Raw genomic sequence first — 18210 nt, forward strand, 5'->3', positions numbered from 1 at the left:
CACTGTCTCTCAATGGTTCTTTTCACACCCTGCTTTCCTCTGAACAATTTCTATTTCTGTCTCAATCCCTTTTGTGTCTATTACTCAGTACTAGTTGTATAATAACACTGTAACAAAGACACCTTAAAATAAAGGGACCCACTTTTGTATGTCATCTGCGATGCAATAACTGCATTGCATAAAATGCATTAACAAAGACTATCAAAATAACTTATTTATTTATTTATTTTTTTTAATGAAAAAGTTTTACTTGAAACTAAATTGGATGTATTATATGCGTGTAAAATGAGTGTGTATGGATGTTTTCCAGTACTGGGTTGCAGCTGGAAGGGCATCCGCTTTGTAAAACATATGCTAGATAAGTTGCAGCATGTTTCATTCCGCTGTGGCGTCCCTTGATGAATAAAGGGACTGAGCCCAAGAAAAATGACTGAGTGTAACTTGCACAGAAAATATTATTTCGTGAAGAAATGACATCTTGGTTATATTTTGTTTTAAGGTGTACTTGATACAATGCAACTTTGTTTGACTTACAATGTGGTTAGGGTGAGGTTGAGAGTTAGATCTAGCGCAAGTTTTCATGTAATCATGCATAATTAATTGTAATTACTATAGTAAGTGCACAGAAAGAGTAACAAGGACACATTAAAATAAAGTGTTACCAATTTTCTTTTAGGTCTCATAGTAAAACCATGCAATTGTGGGTAAAAAAGGGTCACACTTGATTTTTTTGATAGTCCATTTGTTGAATTTAAGTTACATTGCAACTAATTCTCATTAAATTATTAACAGACTGTTAAGTGAGGGTTAGGGTTAGTGTAAGTTGACATGTAGTTGCCAAGTTTCTTATAGTCAGTTAAATGTGTGTTGAAGGAGCAGTATCAACAGACAGTAAGCAGACAGTCGACTAATACTTAAATGTAGCACCAAAATAAAGAGTTACCAAAAAATAATAATAAAAATAAATCAAAAACATTCATTTATTCATTCATTTTTTTTTTTTGGCTTAGTCCCTTTATTAATCTGGGGTCGCCACATTGGAATGAACCGCCAACTTATCCAGCATATGTTTTATGCAGCAGATGACCTTACAGCTGCAACCCATCTCTGGGAAACATCCATACCCTCAATCACACTCATACACTACAGACAATTTCAACCCGGGCTCATTGTGGAAACGTAGCCCCGCGGACGTTTCTGCGGACCGCGATTTAGTCCCGGGAGGTACGTATTCGAGCGTTTTTTTGTTTTCGCGGATCCGTCGGGAGCGCGCGGCGTTCGCGCCCGCGCCGTTCTCGCGCGAATAGCCGCCGGATCTGAAAAAAAAAAAAAAAAGCAAAAGCCCCCGTCTTCGATTTCGATTTCGACCGCGTTTTCGGATCCCGCCACGTTCTCGCCCTTATTTTCCGGATTCCGTTTTTCGTCTTACCTGATTTCCGGAACCCGCCGTTCCCCGGACTCGATCCCGGTCGTTGTCCACCGCGGCCGGCTCCGGCTCGTCCTCGTCCTCCTCCGGGGCCTCTGCTCCGCCGACGCAACGCTGTGAGCTAGGCAGTCGAACTGATTTCGCCGGGAAAGCCCTCCACTCGGAGGTGAGCCGTCGGCCGGCGAGCGCGAAGAGGAGGGTCGGAGCGGCGCCACACCGCCCCGCGGTGTTCGCTCGAAAAAAAACCAAACGTGGCCTTTACGTACCTCCGGCCACGTAAATCGCGGTCTTCAGAAACGTCCGCGGGGCTACGTTTCCAGAATGAGCTTGGGCTGGACAATTTAGCTTACCCAATTCACCCTGCACCGCATGCTTGAACCAGGACTGAGGCTTGAACCAGCAACCTCCTTGCTGTAAGTCGACAGCACTACCTACTGCGCCATTCGTCGCCCTCCTAAATCAGAAACAATTTTTTATTTAAAAACCAATTCTCACAATTACCTACTGGCTTATTACCTGCCTTTTATAAAGATATTGGGTGTTTATGATCTTATTTTACATACCTAAAGCTACCCAATATCTAAACCTAACTTCCTAAACCAAACTATTAATAAACAGAAAATTATAAGTTGATTGGCCAAAATTATGCAACACAGGCTCATTCTGAAAACGTAGTCCCGCGGATGTTTCTGGAGACCGCAAATTACGTAGCCGGAGGTACCTATGGCTGCATTTCATTTTTTTTAAGCGAACGCTACGGGGCGGTATGACGCCGTTCCTTACCGGCTGACCACTTACCCACATGTGGAGGGCTTTCCCATCGCAACCAGTTTGTTCAGTTAGCTCATCGGGTACGTCGGCGGACTTGAGGTGCAGAGAGGAGTTGACCACATTGATGACGACGACTGGGATCGTGTCCGGGTAAGAGCAGTTCCAGAAATCAGGTAAGAGAAAAACAGAATACAAAAAATAAAATGAACGAGTGAACAACAGGGTGAGGATGTGGTAAAATCTGAAAGCGTAGTAAAAATCAGACGAGGACTTATCTTTTTCTGGACGGATTTTGTAAACCGTCAGCTGGGTTAAGGGAAGTAAATGGGCAGGCGGGTTAATCTGTAAAACTGGTTGGGTTTAGGGAAGGAGGAGGGTGGGTCTGTCGATTGACTAGTTGCCCAGTCAATCATTCAGTCATTCAGTTGGTCGACAGTGGCCTCCGGTGGGTCCACGTGAGAGCAATGCAGGCGCGAACGACACTCGCAAGAGGCATTTGAGATGCGGAAAAGTACACACAACGGCCTCTTGCAGGTTGAAATCATGCTTAGTTGAACATTTCATGAATTAATTGATTATTTACTGAAGATATCCTTGTCTTGAAGAAGACAGCTGGTGTTTGAAGCATTAGCTGGACTAATAATTCTTTATCAGGGCTTGAAATTACGACCATTTTGGTTGCACATGCGCCCAAAATGTAGGCTATGGGACCTCATAATATATTTGGGAGCATTTGTGCCACTGCATATAATGGTTGCAGTGCGACCTGTTTTGGATTTTTTCTAAAAACGTGAATCTGTCTTTCCTGCCGCTGTATTGGTTCATGTTAGCAGTCAATCACTCAAGACTTTCCTTTGTCAGATGACAAGGAGCTTTTATGACCGCAGGGAATGCAAACGACTGAAGAGTGAAAAGTAGGCCTCCGCCGAATCTCGATGTGTTACATTCACTTTGTGTTCAGCGCAAATGTCCGCTAAATGTACACATCATCGCCAAAGAAGCAAGCCTTTACTAAGTTTAAACTGATGCGGCTTATGAAAAAAGAACAGTATTGCGCCAGTGGTCATCAGGAGAATCCTGCTCTGCCCTGCTCATATATCCGCTTGTTAAGTGGTGACGTGTTTGTGACGTATGTAATACTGTTTCCGGGTCCAAGCTGCCATTCATTTGAGTGGAGAAATCATTCGTTTATGATCACGTTTTATTCGTATCATACATTAAAGTTAATTTTACATAAAGTCATAGTGCACACAACAATCTCTGGGCTTGCTGCATAACAAATACCAAAAATTTAACAATTTATAAATAATTTATCACTTTCTGGCCATCGGATATTAGGCATGGACATATATACTGCCATCGTGATTTTCGAAAGCATTAAATCGCTTTGTAAACGTTTATTAATACCATTTCATGAGTCTCCCCATTCAGTTGAATAGAGCGCTTGGACCCGGAAGCCGCTTCGCGTGACGTCACACTTAACAAGAGGATTGGGCTGGCTGACTTGCCTTCTTTTCATAAACACAGAAAAATGTAAATCAGCGCTTAACCAGACTGAGCATTAAAATGACACAAACCAAAACTTTTAAAAGTGAGACTTTTCTTCCTTTCTTTTGTTCATTCTTTCCTAAGATGTATATTAATTTTCTATTTAATTACTAATAACTGCTTTGCAGCTTTCAGGCTTAAATTGAATGGTTTATTATAGTCTTTCGTTTATTTTGTAGCAGAAATAGTATTTATTAAATTAACATGCATATAATAACAATAGTGGAAAATAAATATTTCTTACTGCAACGCTTCATTTGTGTTTGATGCAAACCATCAATTTATTTTACACAAAGTAACAGTAGGACTTTTTATAGCTGATAAGACACATTCAAGGCAGCATGAGCACGAGAAATGTAATTTCCTATAAGTCAGTGGTTCTCAAACTTTTTTCATCAAGTACCACCTCAGAATTTTTTTTCTCTCCACATACCACCATAATGACCAGTATTAAAATACAGTAGCGTAGTAGGCCTAATTAAGCCAGGTATGTTATAGCTGCACCTCCTGCTCTGCAGTTCAAAAACGTGGCAGATTAATTCTTATTGTTATGAATATTTATAATTGTCAGCCACTTTAAACATTATAAATAGTTTGAACATTAACACTGTACTGTGTTCACAAGTAAAAAATAAAATGTCAATGTTTAAATTAAAATGTGATTTTGAAAGTTGATTAAAAATAACACTGTTCTGAAAAGTAAAAAGAAAACTGCTGTACTTCAACGTAAAGTATTATCATAAAGTATCCTATTCATCAAAACTTGGAAATGTACTTAAGACCTAAAAAATATAGGCTATATGTCATCATATTCATATATAAACTCTTTGATCAGTTTTGAAATATATGTTGCATGTACACATGACTTTTTTGTATATCTTTGAAATACAAACATTACCTTGTATTTTAAATATATGAATTAAATTTACATATTTAAATTAGAAATAAGATCTGCTTAATGTGCGTTAGAGTAGGCTGTGTGTGCCAGAAAAGCAAGTGACTAAACTATACCTGTCAACATTGGGATATAAAAATAGAGGATACGCCCCAACAACCATTAAAAATATGGGGAGATCAGCTTCACATGATAGAATACATAACAAACATTAGAAAAATGAAAATAAAATAAAAGGTTTACCCTATTAAAATCAGGCTTTTACTGATCACATCAGGCTCATCGTACTCATTAAAGGGTTAAAAGTGTTTTTATTTCTTTTATTTTATTTATTCAGCGAATCCTCTGCGTACCACTAGAAGGGAGCCTGCGTACCACTAGTGGTACACGTACCACAGTTTGAGAACCACTGCTATAAGTATTATTGTCATCATCTTCATCATTAAAATTCAGTGGTGTAAAGTAACAAATTACAAATACTCAAATTACTGTAATTGAGTAGTTTTTCTCAGAAATTCTACTTTACTAAGTCTTTTTTAAAATGTGCACTTTTACTTTCCCTTGAGTACATTTTTAGTGCAGTATCTGTACTTTTACTCAACTACTTTCCTTTAACCTGCAGTCATTACTTAATTTTTTCTTGTCTATGGGGATTAGAAGAATCTGTCCTGTGATTCCTGTCCAATCAAATCACACACAGAAGGTAAATCACATCATATGGTAACTACCTCAAGACATGCGCACTTTACATTGCAGCAAACTGTTTGGAAGCATTAAAAGTGTCCAGGAAGATGTTCAAAATCTTTACACGCATTGACCCAAAGACTGTTTAGATCAGGGATGCCCAAACACAGTACTGGAGGGCCGGTGTCCTGCAGATTTTAGCTCCAACTTGCTTCAACACACCTGCACGGATGTTTCTGGAAAGCCTAGTATGAGATTGATTAGCTAGCCCAGGTGTGTCTAACTGGGATTGTAACTAAACTTTGCAGGACACCGGCCCTCCAGGAACAAGTATGGGCACCCCTGGTTTAGCTGCATGTCACTGATGAGAAGATGATGGATATTTACAGAATGATGACTGAAATGGCTTTAAACAGCCAGCAGGCACAAGACGTCAACATGATGTCTGATTGAAATTGTACCCTAACGTCGTGGAGCCGCTGCATTTTATTAACGTCTAATGATGTTACAGCTTGACGTTGTGTCGACGTTATCACTATGTCGTCTATCAGACGTTGAATTTTGGTTGCCATAACTGACGAATAAATGTCAGTATTTGACAGCAATAGGATGTTGGTTTAAGATGTTGCTCGACATTAGATTTTGGTCACTTTCTAACAACCTAAAATCAACCAAATATCAACGTCATTTGATGTCATTATTGGACATCAAAATATTGTTGTCCTTAGACGCTGGCTAGACATTGAATTTTGGTCACCTGACATCACAACCTAAATCTCATCTAATATTAACGTCTTATGACACTGTGTGCCTGCTGGGCAATAACTAAATGCACTACAGAATGTTACGTTTACACACAAATTACATGTAAATGCTTCAACTTTTAACAGTATAATAAACACTACTCACTACTCATGAGTAGTTTTAAAAGGGCTACCTTTGACTCACACTACATTTTTAGGCAAGTAATGGTACTTTTAAGTATGCTTTTTCCACCACTGTTAATATTTTATAATTGTTAGACATTCATTTTGGAATTATTGCACAAATATTAGGTCAATTACAACATTAGTTAGATAGTTGTTTCTGTTTTTTGTTAGTCCTAATTGATGTTGTTTTCCAATTCAATAAACCCCTAATATACAATTTGCAGCGGTGCTCATTCATTTTTGGCGGGTGCTTCTACATTTTTTTCTGGTGCTCCTAAATATTTAAAGTTGGGAGCACCGGTGCTACCAAGTAAAAAAGTTAGTTTCGAGCCCTGTTTATGTATTTTTCTTAATTTTTTCCCCCTCTTCATACATTAAACAAGGTATTCGACAAATTTCATATACAGTTGAAGTCAGAATTATTAGCCCCCCTGACTTATTAGTGCCCCGTGGAGACGCTGTATTTTATTAACGTCTAATGATATTACAGCTTGACGTTGTGTCGACGTTATCACTATGACGTCTATCAGACGTTGAATTTTGGTTGCCATAACTGACGAATAAATGTCAGTATTTGACAGCAATAGGATGTTGGTTTAAGATGTTGCTCGACATTGGATTTTGGTCACTGTCTAACAACCTAAAATCAACCAAATACCAACGTCATTTGATGTCATTATTGGACATCAAAATAATGTTGTCCTTAGACGCTGGCTAGACATTGAATTTTGGTCACCTGACATCACAACCTAAATCTCATCTAATATTAACGTCTTATGACACTGTGTGCCTGCTGGGCAATAACTAAATTCACTACAGAATGTTACGTTTACACACAAATTACATGTGAATGCTTCAACTTTTAACAGCATAATAAACACTACTCACTACTCATGAGTAGTTTTAAAAGGGCTACCTTTTACTCACACTACATTTTTTGGCAAGTAATGGTACTTTTACTTAAGAATTATTTTTTTTCCACCACTGTTAATATTTTATAATTATTAGACATTCATTTTGGAATTATTGCACAAATATTAAGTCAATTACAACATTAGTTAGATAGTTGTTTCTGTTTTTTGTTAGTCCTCATTGATGTTGTTTTCCAATACAATAAATCCCTTAATATACGACTTGCAGCAGTGCTCATTCATTTTTGGTGGGTGCTTCTACATTTTTTTCTGGTGCTCCTAAATATTTAAAGTTGGGAGCACCGGTGCTACCAAGTAAAAAAGTTAGTTTCGAGCCCTGTTTATGTATTTTTCTTAATTTTTTCCCCCTCTTCATACATTAAACAAGGTATTCGACAAATTTCATATACAGTTGAAGTCAGAATTATTAGCCCCCCTGACTTATTAGCGCCCCTGTTTATTTTTTTCCCCAAATTTCTGTTTAATGGAGGGAGGATTGTTTTAACACATTTCTAAGCATACTAGTTTTAGAAACCTATTTCTAATAACTGATTTATTTTATCTTTGACATGATGACAGTAAATAATATTTTACTTGATATTTTTCAAGACACTTCTATACAGCTTAAAGTGACATTTAAAGCTTAACTAGATTAATTAGGCTAACTAGGCAGGTTAGGGTAATTAGGCAAGTTATTGTATAACGATGGTTTGTTCTGTAGACTATCGAGAAAAAAAATTAGCTTAAAGGGGCTAATAATTTTGTCCCTAAAATGGTGTTTAAAAAATTAAAAACTGCTTTTATTCTAGTCTAAATAAAACAAATAAGACTTTCTCCAGAAGAAAAAATATTATCAGACATACTGTGAAAATGTCCTTGCTATGTTAAACATAATTTGGGAAATATTTAAAAAACAATAAAAAAAATTCAAAGGGGGCTAATAATTTTGACTTCAACTGTATATAAGGTGTGCGCTTGACCATGAGGATTTCAAATTTTTCCATTTTTGTTGAGAGGCAACCATTGAAGTAGACCCCAAAAAGGTGTAAAAACTGTCAACAACTGGACCATCTGAACTCTTTAGCCAGGCCTGGAATCATGTGTCTCCTCCAGATACGGGAGCTTGTGAAAATTGCAGCCAGTACATGTAAAAGACATGGAATTCAACAAATGAAAGCCAGATGAGGGACTTTAAAGTGAAAGGGCTCTGCATCTGACCTCACATTCTCTTGTTTGAAGTCGTCTGTCCATCCCTTTTCTTCATTTTTCCACGATTAGGTCAAAAAGGCACTTGTGTGAAATATGGACAAAGATGTATTGAGTAATCCTCAGATCTGAAAAGTCTTGTTATATGAGTCCCCAAACTCCCAATGTTTCATCGTGAAGTATTAAAACACCAAGAGAGCACCTAGTACACACACCTGTAGGAACACGCAATGACAAATGAGATCTCAATTGTTTGTCCAGTGAGACGCTGAGATGAAACGCAGACTTCTGTGGCTAAGATTCAAAGATTCCTGTGAAAAAGAACACAATATTATATTAATGAATATTATGATTGCTCAATGAAAATGCCCTGAGACAATTAATCAAACCAGATGATTCACACTAATAAACCTGACTTAACTTGATCAGAAAGCTAAAAAGGGGAAAAAAAAAGATGAAGCCATCATAATATTTTATATTTTATAATATAAAGAATAATGTTTTATTCTTTATTTTTGTTTAAGGACTGGATATCTGTAAACAATTCTTCACAGAATATATATTCAGATATTGCAGGAAAGGACATTGTGATGTTTTAAAGAATAGTGTTGGAGATTTAGCTACCTTTTAACGTTCTCATATTTAGGAAAACATTTGAAGGCATAAAGCAGCTGTTTCCTTGAAAAAGACGTGATGGTGTCACTAGAAAATTCAATACATTTCATTTAAATCTTTATTTTATACATATAGCTTAATATATCTTTGCATTTATTTGACATTTTTTCATTTAAAGGTTTGGATATTTATGAGCGCTAATTCTTACAGAAAATAGATTCTGATAGTGTTAAACATTACATTGTGTTAACTGTTCAAACAAATCTTCACTAAAGAACTGAATTGAAAATTATGTTATTTTAATATGGTCAGTTGTGAACTGAAGTGGGCCGGTCTAAGGCTTGAAACTCCAGGGCTGAAAAGGAGTCCCACTCCGGCCCTGGAACTGATCCAGCAGAGGCTCGAACTAGCGACCTCCTTGCTGTGAGGCGAACATAGGGCCGGCGCATCCATAGAGGGGGCCGCCTGATTTATACTTCTGCGTCAAACACCGTCGTATGCTACGGCGCTGACGCATAGCCCTTCGCCGTGGCCATCGCCGTCGCTGACGTGCACCTCTCAAAAAATGTAACTACACGTCGCAACGACGTGTAGCGTAAGCTCTGTGATTGGTCGGCTTGGTAGCGCTGATGAGTCTGGGCGGGACCGAGAGGCGCGCGAATGGCGCAACGCCGCGCGAGCGATTGTTTACAAGTGTGGAGTACCGTGAAGGAGCTCCGGATAGAAAGTTTTGTTTTCTGTTTACCTCATAGTTAAAGTTGTTGCACGTCCGCAGAAGTATAAATCAGGCTTAAGCCTGATTTATACTTCTGCGTCAAACACCGGCGTATGCTACGGCGCTGACGCATAGCCCTTCGCCGTGGCCATCGCCGTCACTGACGTGCACCTCTCAAAAAATGTAACTACACGTCGCAACGACGCGTAGCATAAGCTCTGTGATTGGTCGGCTTGGTAGCGCTGACGAGTCTGGGCGGGACCGAGAGGCGCGCGAATGGCGCGACGCCGCGCGAGCGATTGTTTACAAGTGTGGAGTCCCGTGAAGGAGCTCCGGATGGAAAGTTTTGTTTTGTGTTTACCTCATAGTTTAAGTTGTTGCACGTCCGCCGGTTCCTGCCTCAAAATGAGCGAGTTTGAGCCACTTGTACATCCCGGAAGTGTTCAGGAAATGCAAAAAAGTAGCGAAGAAACTTGACACAGAGGAACATTTACACCTCACTGCCTTTAGCGTTTCGGAAGTGTTAATGCAGACCGGCAGAGACAGCGCGCAGAAGTATAAATGCACAGCCACACGCGTTGCCTGCGCCGTGGGTTACGCCGGTCACCTGACGCAGAAGTATAAATCAGGCTTTAGGGTGGCAGTATAGAGAGGGCGGCGTCCGCGACACCTCCCTTTCCAACCGCATAACCGCGTCCTCAGTTATGTCTGCGACACCTCCCTCACCACCCGCGTCCTCAGATATATTCACGCATAGGCGACAGAATAGAGAGGGCGGTGTCAGCGACACCTCCATCAGCACCTGCATGTCCTCAGTTAAATCCGCGCATAGGACGGCAGAATAGAGGTCGGCGACATCGGCGAGTCCTCAGTTATATCCCCGCATAGGACGGCAGAATAGAGGTCCGTGACACCTCACTTCATTTTTATAACCAGTCACTTTTGTTTTCCCATTGGGGTTGAGGGTAGCGTGATCGTCCTCTGCCTAGAGCGGCAGTTCAGCTTGCTCCGGCCCTGCATGCTACCCACACAGATTCCATTTATCTGGGGTTAAGAATAACTCGGGGTTAACAAAGTGCGAAAAGCCTTAAACATAACTAACCTAGCATGCTTAGTAAATGTAGCTAAATATTATGATGGTACTATTTTTATCTTCTTATAAGGTATTTTGAATTCTTAATGTGACTTACATGTTGATCTTTGTAATATTCTTTCCCCATAAATTGCAAATTATAGGGCGCCACTATGGCTCAATGGTTAGCACTGTCACACACAGCAAGAAGGTTGCTGGTTCGAGTCCTGGCTGGGCCGGTTTGCATTTCTGTGTGGAGTTTGCATGTTCTCCCCGTGTTCATGTGCGTTTCCTCTGGGAGGTTCAGTTTCCCCAAAGACCAAAGACATGTGCTGTAGGTGAATTGAAAAGACTAAATTAGCCATAGTGTATGATTGTGTATGGATGTTTCCCCAATATTGGGTTGTGGCTGCAAGTACATCCGCTGCATAAGGCGACAAAGGCGAAGGAAAACGAATGAATCGTGCAAATTATATAAGTATTAAGTTTTCTAATTAAAAAGTCCCATTTTAGGCAAAAATGTCATAAAACCTTATAAATACACGACATGACCAAATCGAGTCAGCTGAAATTATCTTGACCAGAAAATGGAATATTCATTTAATATTAATTGACTGTCAATAATATGTAATTGGCGAGGCAGTGGCGCAGTAGGTAGTGCTGTCGCCTCACAGCAAGAAGGTCGCTGGTTCGAACCCCGGCTCAGTTGGCGTTTCCGTGTGGAGTTTGCATGTTCTCCCTGCCTTCACGTGGGTTTCCACCGGGTGCTCCGGTTTCCCCCACAGTCCAAAGACATGCGGTACAGGTGAATTGGGTAGGCTAAATTGTCCATAGTTTATGAGTGTGTGTGTGGATGCTTCCCAGAGATGGGTTGTGGCTGGAAGGGCATCCGCTGTGTAAAAACTTGCTGGATAAGTTGGCGATTCATTCCGCTGTGGCGACCCCGGATTAATAAAGGGACTAAGCCGACAAGAAAATGAATGAATGATAATATGTAATTGTACATTTGTTAACACTTTATTTTAAGGAGTCCTTTGCTCCACTTTTCGTGTACTTACTATATTACTAATTAAAGTGATTATGCATAATTACACACAACTAACCCTAAATGTTACCCATATGCTAAATACAGTAAGTACAGTACACATGATTAGCTACTAATACTCAGTGGCTGAATTGTTAAAATGTAACAATTTAAATAATATTTAAAGTGCATAGTTTAGCGCGGATGTGAGTGTGTGAATGTTTCCCAGTACTAGGTTGCAGCTGAAAGGGCATCCACTGTGTAAAATATATGCTGGAAAAGTTAGCAGTGCATTTCGCTGTGGTGACGCCAGATGAATAAAGGAACTATAGCTGAGAGAAAATTAATGAATAAATGAATGTTTTGTTTTTTAGTCTAGTCTTTTACAGTGTGTACTTATCCCTGTATTTATGTTTACCTACTTTTTAATGTACTTTAAGTGCTTTGAGATGCTACTTTTAAAGGTGGTATATAACATAAAGTTTATTATTATTTTCTTAGAATTTTTTCTTTTTTGTCGAAGAGCCTTACATAAAATACATTTGAATACTTACAGTGCTTCCAGAAAGTATTCAAAGGGCTTCACTTTATTCCAATTTTTTTATTTTTTTTTATTTTACTGGCTTATTCCAAAATGGATTAAATTCATTGATTTCCTCAACATTCTACACACAATACCCCATGATGACAATGTGAATAAAGACTTTTTGAAATTGTTGCAAATTTATTAAAAATAAAAAAAAACCTGAAATAGCACATGTACATCAGTATTCACAGCCTTCGCTCAATACTTTGTTGATGCACCTTTGGCAGCAATTACAGCCTCAAGTCTTTTTGAATATGATGCCACAAGCTTGGCACACGTGTCTTTGGGAATTTTAGCCCATTCCGCTTTGCAGTACCTCTCAAGCTCTATCAGGTAGGATGGGAAGTGACGGTGTACTGCCACTTTCAGATATCTCCAGAGATGTTTAATAGGATTTAGGTCTGGGCTCTGGGTGGGCTACCCAAGAACATTCACCGAGATGTTGTGAAGCTACTCCGTTGATATTTTAGCCGTGTGCTTTGGGTCATTGTCCTGCTGGAGGATAAACCGTCTGAGCAGTCTGAGCAAGAGTACTCCGAAGCAGGTTTTTATTCAGGATGTCTCTGTACATTTCTGCATTCATCTTTCCCTCTATCCTGACTAGCCTTCCAGTTCCTTCTACTGAAAAACATCCCCACAGCATGATGTTGCCACCAACATGATGGATGGTATCAGCCTGGTGATGAGCGCTGCCTGGTTTTCCTCAAACGTAACGCCTTGAATATACTCCAAAGAGTTCAATTTTAGTCAGACCAGAGAATTTTGTTTCTTATGGTCTGAGAGTCCTTCAGATGCCTTTCAGCAAATTCCAGGTAGGCCCTACCATACATGTCTGATTGGTGGATTGCTGCACAGATGGTTGTCCCTCTGTAAGGTTCTCCTCTCTCCACAGAAGAACGCTGGAGCTCAGACAGAGTGACAATCGGGTTATTAATCACCTCTCTGACTAACTGTTCCTCCCTTCTCCCCTGATCACTCAGCTTAGATGGCCGGCCAGCTCTAGGAAGAGTCCTGGTGGTTCTAAACATCTTCGATTTATGGGCTCATTGGGTCTTTCAGAGCAGCAGAAATGCTTCTGTAACCTTCCCTACAGACAATTCCTTTGTCTTTATGCTTGGTTTGTGCTTCGACATGCACTGTCAACCCTGGGGCCTTATATAGACAGGTGTGTACCTTTTCAAAATGTGTCCAATCAACTGGATTTACCACAGGTGAAGTCCAATTAAGCTGCTGAAACATCTCAAGAATGATCAGTGGAAACAGAATGTACCTGAGCTCAATTTAGAGCTTCACTGCAAAGGCTGTGAACACTGATGTACATGTGATTTTTTCGCTTTTTTATTTTTTATTAAATTTGCAACAATTTCAAAAACTCTTTTTTTACATTTTCATTATGGAATATTATGTGTAGAAGGAAATAAATGATATTAATCTATTTTCCAATAAGCCTGTATCATTAAAAAAAAATGTGGAAAAAGTGAAGCGCTATGAATACTTTCCGGATGAAAAACATTGTTTTAATTCTAAAATGAAGCCGCTCATTTCTGTACAGAAAAAGCATCTGCAGTAAAACACTTTATAGACTGATTAGACGTCTAGTGTCGGACACACGTGTTTGAAGAAGACAATCACTGTCAAAGACATTAGCTGAAGGAATCTCTCAGGGCCGGAGTCAAAACTTTAACATCTCTGAAAGCTGGTAAAACCACAATAAAGCTTGGTCCAGATGTCTAATTATAAAAGCTGTAAATGGGTTTAACAGCAGTAAGAACCGCCACACAATTTAAAGTACAAAGGTATTAAGGACACTTAACGTGAAGCGGCCTGTCATGGTTATCTTAGACATCATAATAAGTAAAGGTGGGGGGAAAGACCGACTAATCTCGACTAATGTGTTGATTAAAGCCACGAAATGTGCATAGCCTGGCAATAATTGTGTTGGAGTCGGCAGGGAGCCGCTGGTTTGGGCTGGCTGCTCTTGTCTACAGACACCTGCTAATTTTCTGTCGGCTTTGCTTGCTATAAACAGACAGTGAACTGCCATTGAGGATCTGTGGAAGGGGTCGGTGTGATAATTGGGCAACACGGCCCTTTCCTGCTCGTTCGCCCTCTCCTTTCTCTCTGCCCCTTGTCAAACATTTGTTTCAAGTCCAGCCAAGTGACAACAGCCGTCTGTGTTGGTCAACGTTTCTCCAACAACAGTTTATTTCACACGCCAGAAAGCAGCTTTGTTTTGTACATGCACATGGTTAAAGGAAAGTGGATACAGGACATAAAGTGATCTCGTTAACATTCCATTATAGACACTCCTGTCCCCCCTTGTCTCTCGAAACACCCCCCTGAAGAACTTCACACGGCCAGGCAGAGACCAGCTGGACTGTCCAGCAGCAGAACCGTCATGTTTGAAGGTGGATTCTGTACAACACAATCTGATAGCAGCACCGCTTGGAGGCAGACCTGAGTTCTGCTTGCCAGAGCTTTGCTTCTCTTTCTTTCTTTTTCTCCTTATAATGCAATTAAATAGGCTTTTGACTGTTTTTTTTTTCTTCATTTTTTGTTTGTTTATTAGATTCATTTAATGTTTACTTGAATAAAATTGTTTTTTTTTTATTCTGTGCTTAATAATTTTACTATACCCCTCTTTCTCAAATATATTAAGACAAATATCTTATTAAAAGAATGAAGAATGAATGGCAAATATTACACACTCAGAAATAAAGGTATGCAAACTGTCAATGGGGTGGCACCTTTTCAAAAGCTACAAATTTGTACCTAAAAGGTCCATATTAATACCTCAAGGGTGCATATTAGTACCTAAAAAGTACAAAAGTGTTCCTCTTAAATTGTGTAGGAACTAATATATAATTTTGAGGTACCAATATGTACCCTTCAAGTACAAATGTGTACCTTTTGAAAAGGTACCACCCCAGTGACAGCTCTCGTACCTTTATTTCTGAGAGTATATTATATTGTGTTATGCAAATTGTATACTATTTTTGATGTATATTATATGTTTGTTTATATTTGCAACAAAAACGTCAAATAAACATTGTCTTCAATTATTAATTTCTTCTATGTTGAAATTAACAATTTATCTTTCTCTCTCATATATATATATATATATATATATATATATATATATATATATATATATATATATATATATATATATATATATATATATATATATATATATATGCGCACACACAGTTAAAAATAGCACTTTTAGAATGGCACACCTTTTAAAAATGATTTACAACAATTTAATAAATGTATTATATATAATATTCATATTAATAATAATAAAAATTATAATGATGATGATGAAAAAATATTAAATATTATTTAAACAAATTAAACTATTTTACAATGTTATTTATTATGTACATACATTTGTTTATATATGCAACAAAAATTTAAATAAACATTTAAGATTCAATTATATATTTCTTCAATGTCGAATGAATAATTTCTCCCTTTCTTTCTCAAATGTATATATATATATATGTATATATATATATATATATATATATATATATATATATATATATATATATATATATATGTGTGTGTGTGTGTGTGTGTGTGTGTGTGTGTGTGTGTGTGTGTGTGTGTGTGTATGTGTGTGTGTGTGTGTGTGTGTGCATACACAGTTAAAAATAGCACTTTTAGAATAGTACACCTAAAAAATTATTCACAACAATTTAATAAATGTATTATATAAATGATAATAATTATTTTTAATTAATAAAATAATAAAATAATAATGATGATGATAATAATAATAATAATATTAACAATTATTATTATTAGTAGTAATATTAGTATTAGTATTATTACAAATTAAAACAATTTAATGTGTTTTACCATTATTTTTAATTATTATGATTATTATTTATTTATTTATTTATTACAGTACTAATCCTTATTATACTTATCCTTGTTATTATTTATGTTACACTGAAATAATAATAATAATAATAACATTTAAATGCATAAGAATTTAAAATATATTAAGCCAATTAAATTCTCATAAAAACATAAAACGTCTCGCAGGAAAGTTTTTTATACATTTTTTTTTATTCGCTCAGTGCCACAAGAACAAGAGGTATTACATTTCACATAGTTTTCTGAAAGAGAAAATATATATTTTTTAAATTACATTTACATGAAATGAGATGTTTTTAGGGCAGTACATGTTGAGTGGTTTTTTATTTTGTGATTGTTCTAAAAGATTTACATATAATTTGAAGTCATTCACAAAATGGGAAAAGTTTGGTTTACATTAAGTCTACTTTTACCTATGTATATGGTATTTTCCTAACAGCATAAACAAATTAAAAACATGTCCTTCACAGTTCAAGTTCTCATTATCAGAATAAAACAGCACATAAACTAATTTCTATCTTATACTCTATTTTTTGTTAATTCCAAATCTTTCCAAAATATTCTTAAGTAAACACAATAAAAAAGGATGCAAAACTATTTTTCTTGACCACTCGCAGGAACGTCGTGTCAAAGAAAGTTGTAGACAGAGTGCGTCATTACTGCGGTGACCAAGTGACTGATGATTAATCCGCGGACTGTCGCGCCCCCCGCCCCGTCTAACTGCGCTGTCATTGGTCGATCCTCCTGTCATTCAAGCCACGCAATCCCTCCTCCTGAGGTTTAAAACGCGTCTCAAAGTGAAAGACAAACTATTCAACCTGTAGCTCTGGAAAGGACAGTACATCCCACTCAGTGGAAAGAGTGTATCATTGCGACCATCACCCTCTTTGTCCGCGTTCTCTCTGGCACTATGAAAACGCACACATGTAAAGGAGAAACCCGTTGAGGACGAATTTATTTTGGAAACAAACTTTTGGAATTTCCTGCAACGTTGGGACTTTTGCCAATTCTTAAGTTAAATCTTGTCCAGTCGTGTTAACACTTCATCGTCAGACAGAATGAACTGTCACAATCTGGCTCTTTGTGTATTCATGTATTTGATGGTGATGCGCCTGCCAGCAGCCTCAACGCAGAAATCCACTGGTCCTCGGGTAAGTCCGTACGGAACACCGCTTTCCTCAACTGCGGTCAAGCCAGCCGCGGTTCGGAAAAACACAGTCAAGCCAGCCGCGCTTTATATTTCGGTGCGCGCGTATTATTATCATTACGGTAATGTCAGCCGCCACACAGAGAGCGCTCACAGAGCACCCATTTCGCCCAGAACAGAGAGATAACAACGAAATATAAGTTTATCCCCCTTTCCTCCCACGTATGCTTTATTAAACAATTTATTAGCTTTTTTTGACTGTTGTTATTTTAAGAAATTGCTTTCTGGGCTTACCTTTAATTTCCTCAAGTCTATCTTTTTGCTTCAAATGATTTTATAGCAGATCAAACGGACAGAATAAATATACGATTTCTAAATACACAGAATGCGTTTCTACTTCTCCTAGCCAACTACAGTACATTGCAAATAAGGTTAAATGCAATTTTATACAACGTGGCTAACCTCAGAAAGTGAAAACAATCATAAAGTAGTCCAACAAAACATTGTTTGAATTACAAATATATGTTTATTTTATTTAAAGGGGATTTAAAAGGTTATGTTTCTTTCAGTATATGGGATATGGGGCATTATTACACTTTAGATGACTGTAAAGACCTTATTGTTATAAGTAGAATAGAACAACAGTAAGATCGATGCAGGAAGTCAAATACTAAGCATACATCATATGAAGCCTGTTTTACTGCAGCATTTTGGAGAAATGTACCATTAACACACTTTAAAGTCCTATAAAGTAATAAGTAGAAAAAAACCCCCAAAGTTTGGTTCTGATACA

At 37.9% G+C, this 18210-nt stretch overlaps 1 protein-coding gene across 34 annotated transcripts in view; it reads left to right on the plus strand.

The window, feature by feature from the left end:
* The first annotated feature begins 17081 nt into the window (after positions 1-17081).
* Positions 17082-18210, plus strand: part of smoc1 (SPARC related modular calcium binding 1) — a 163512-nt gene continuing 162383 nt past the window's right edge. For all 34 annotated transcript variants that reach the window (NM_001201393.2, NM_001443161.1, NM_001443162.1 and 31 more), the window contains 1 exon segment: positions 17082-17421. In NM_001201393.2, coding sequence (NP_001188322.2) covers positions 17329-17421 — 93 coding nt within the window. In that variant the 5' untranslated portion in view covers positions 17082-17328.

Source organism: Danio rerio, chromosome 17 (assembly GCF_052040795.2).
Source record: "Danio rerio strain M-AB ecotype USA chromosome 17, GRCz13ab, whole genome shotgun sequence".
NCBI classification, from domain to species: domain Eukaryota; kingdom Metazoa; phylum Chordata; class Actinopteri; order Cypriniformes; family Danionidae; genus Danio; species Danio rerio.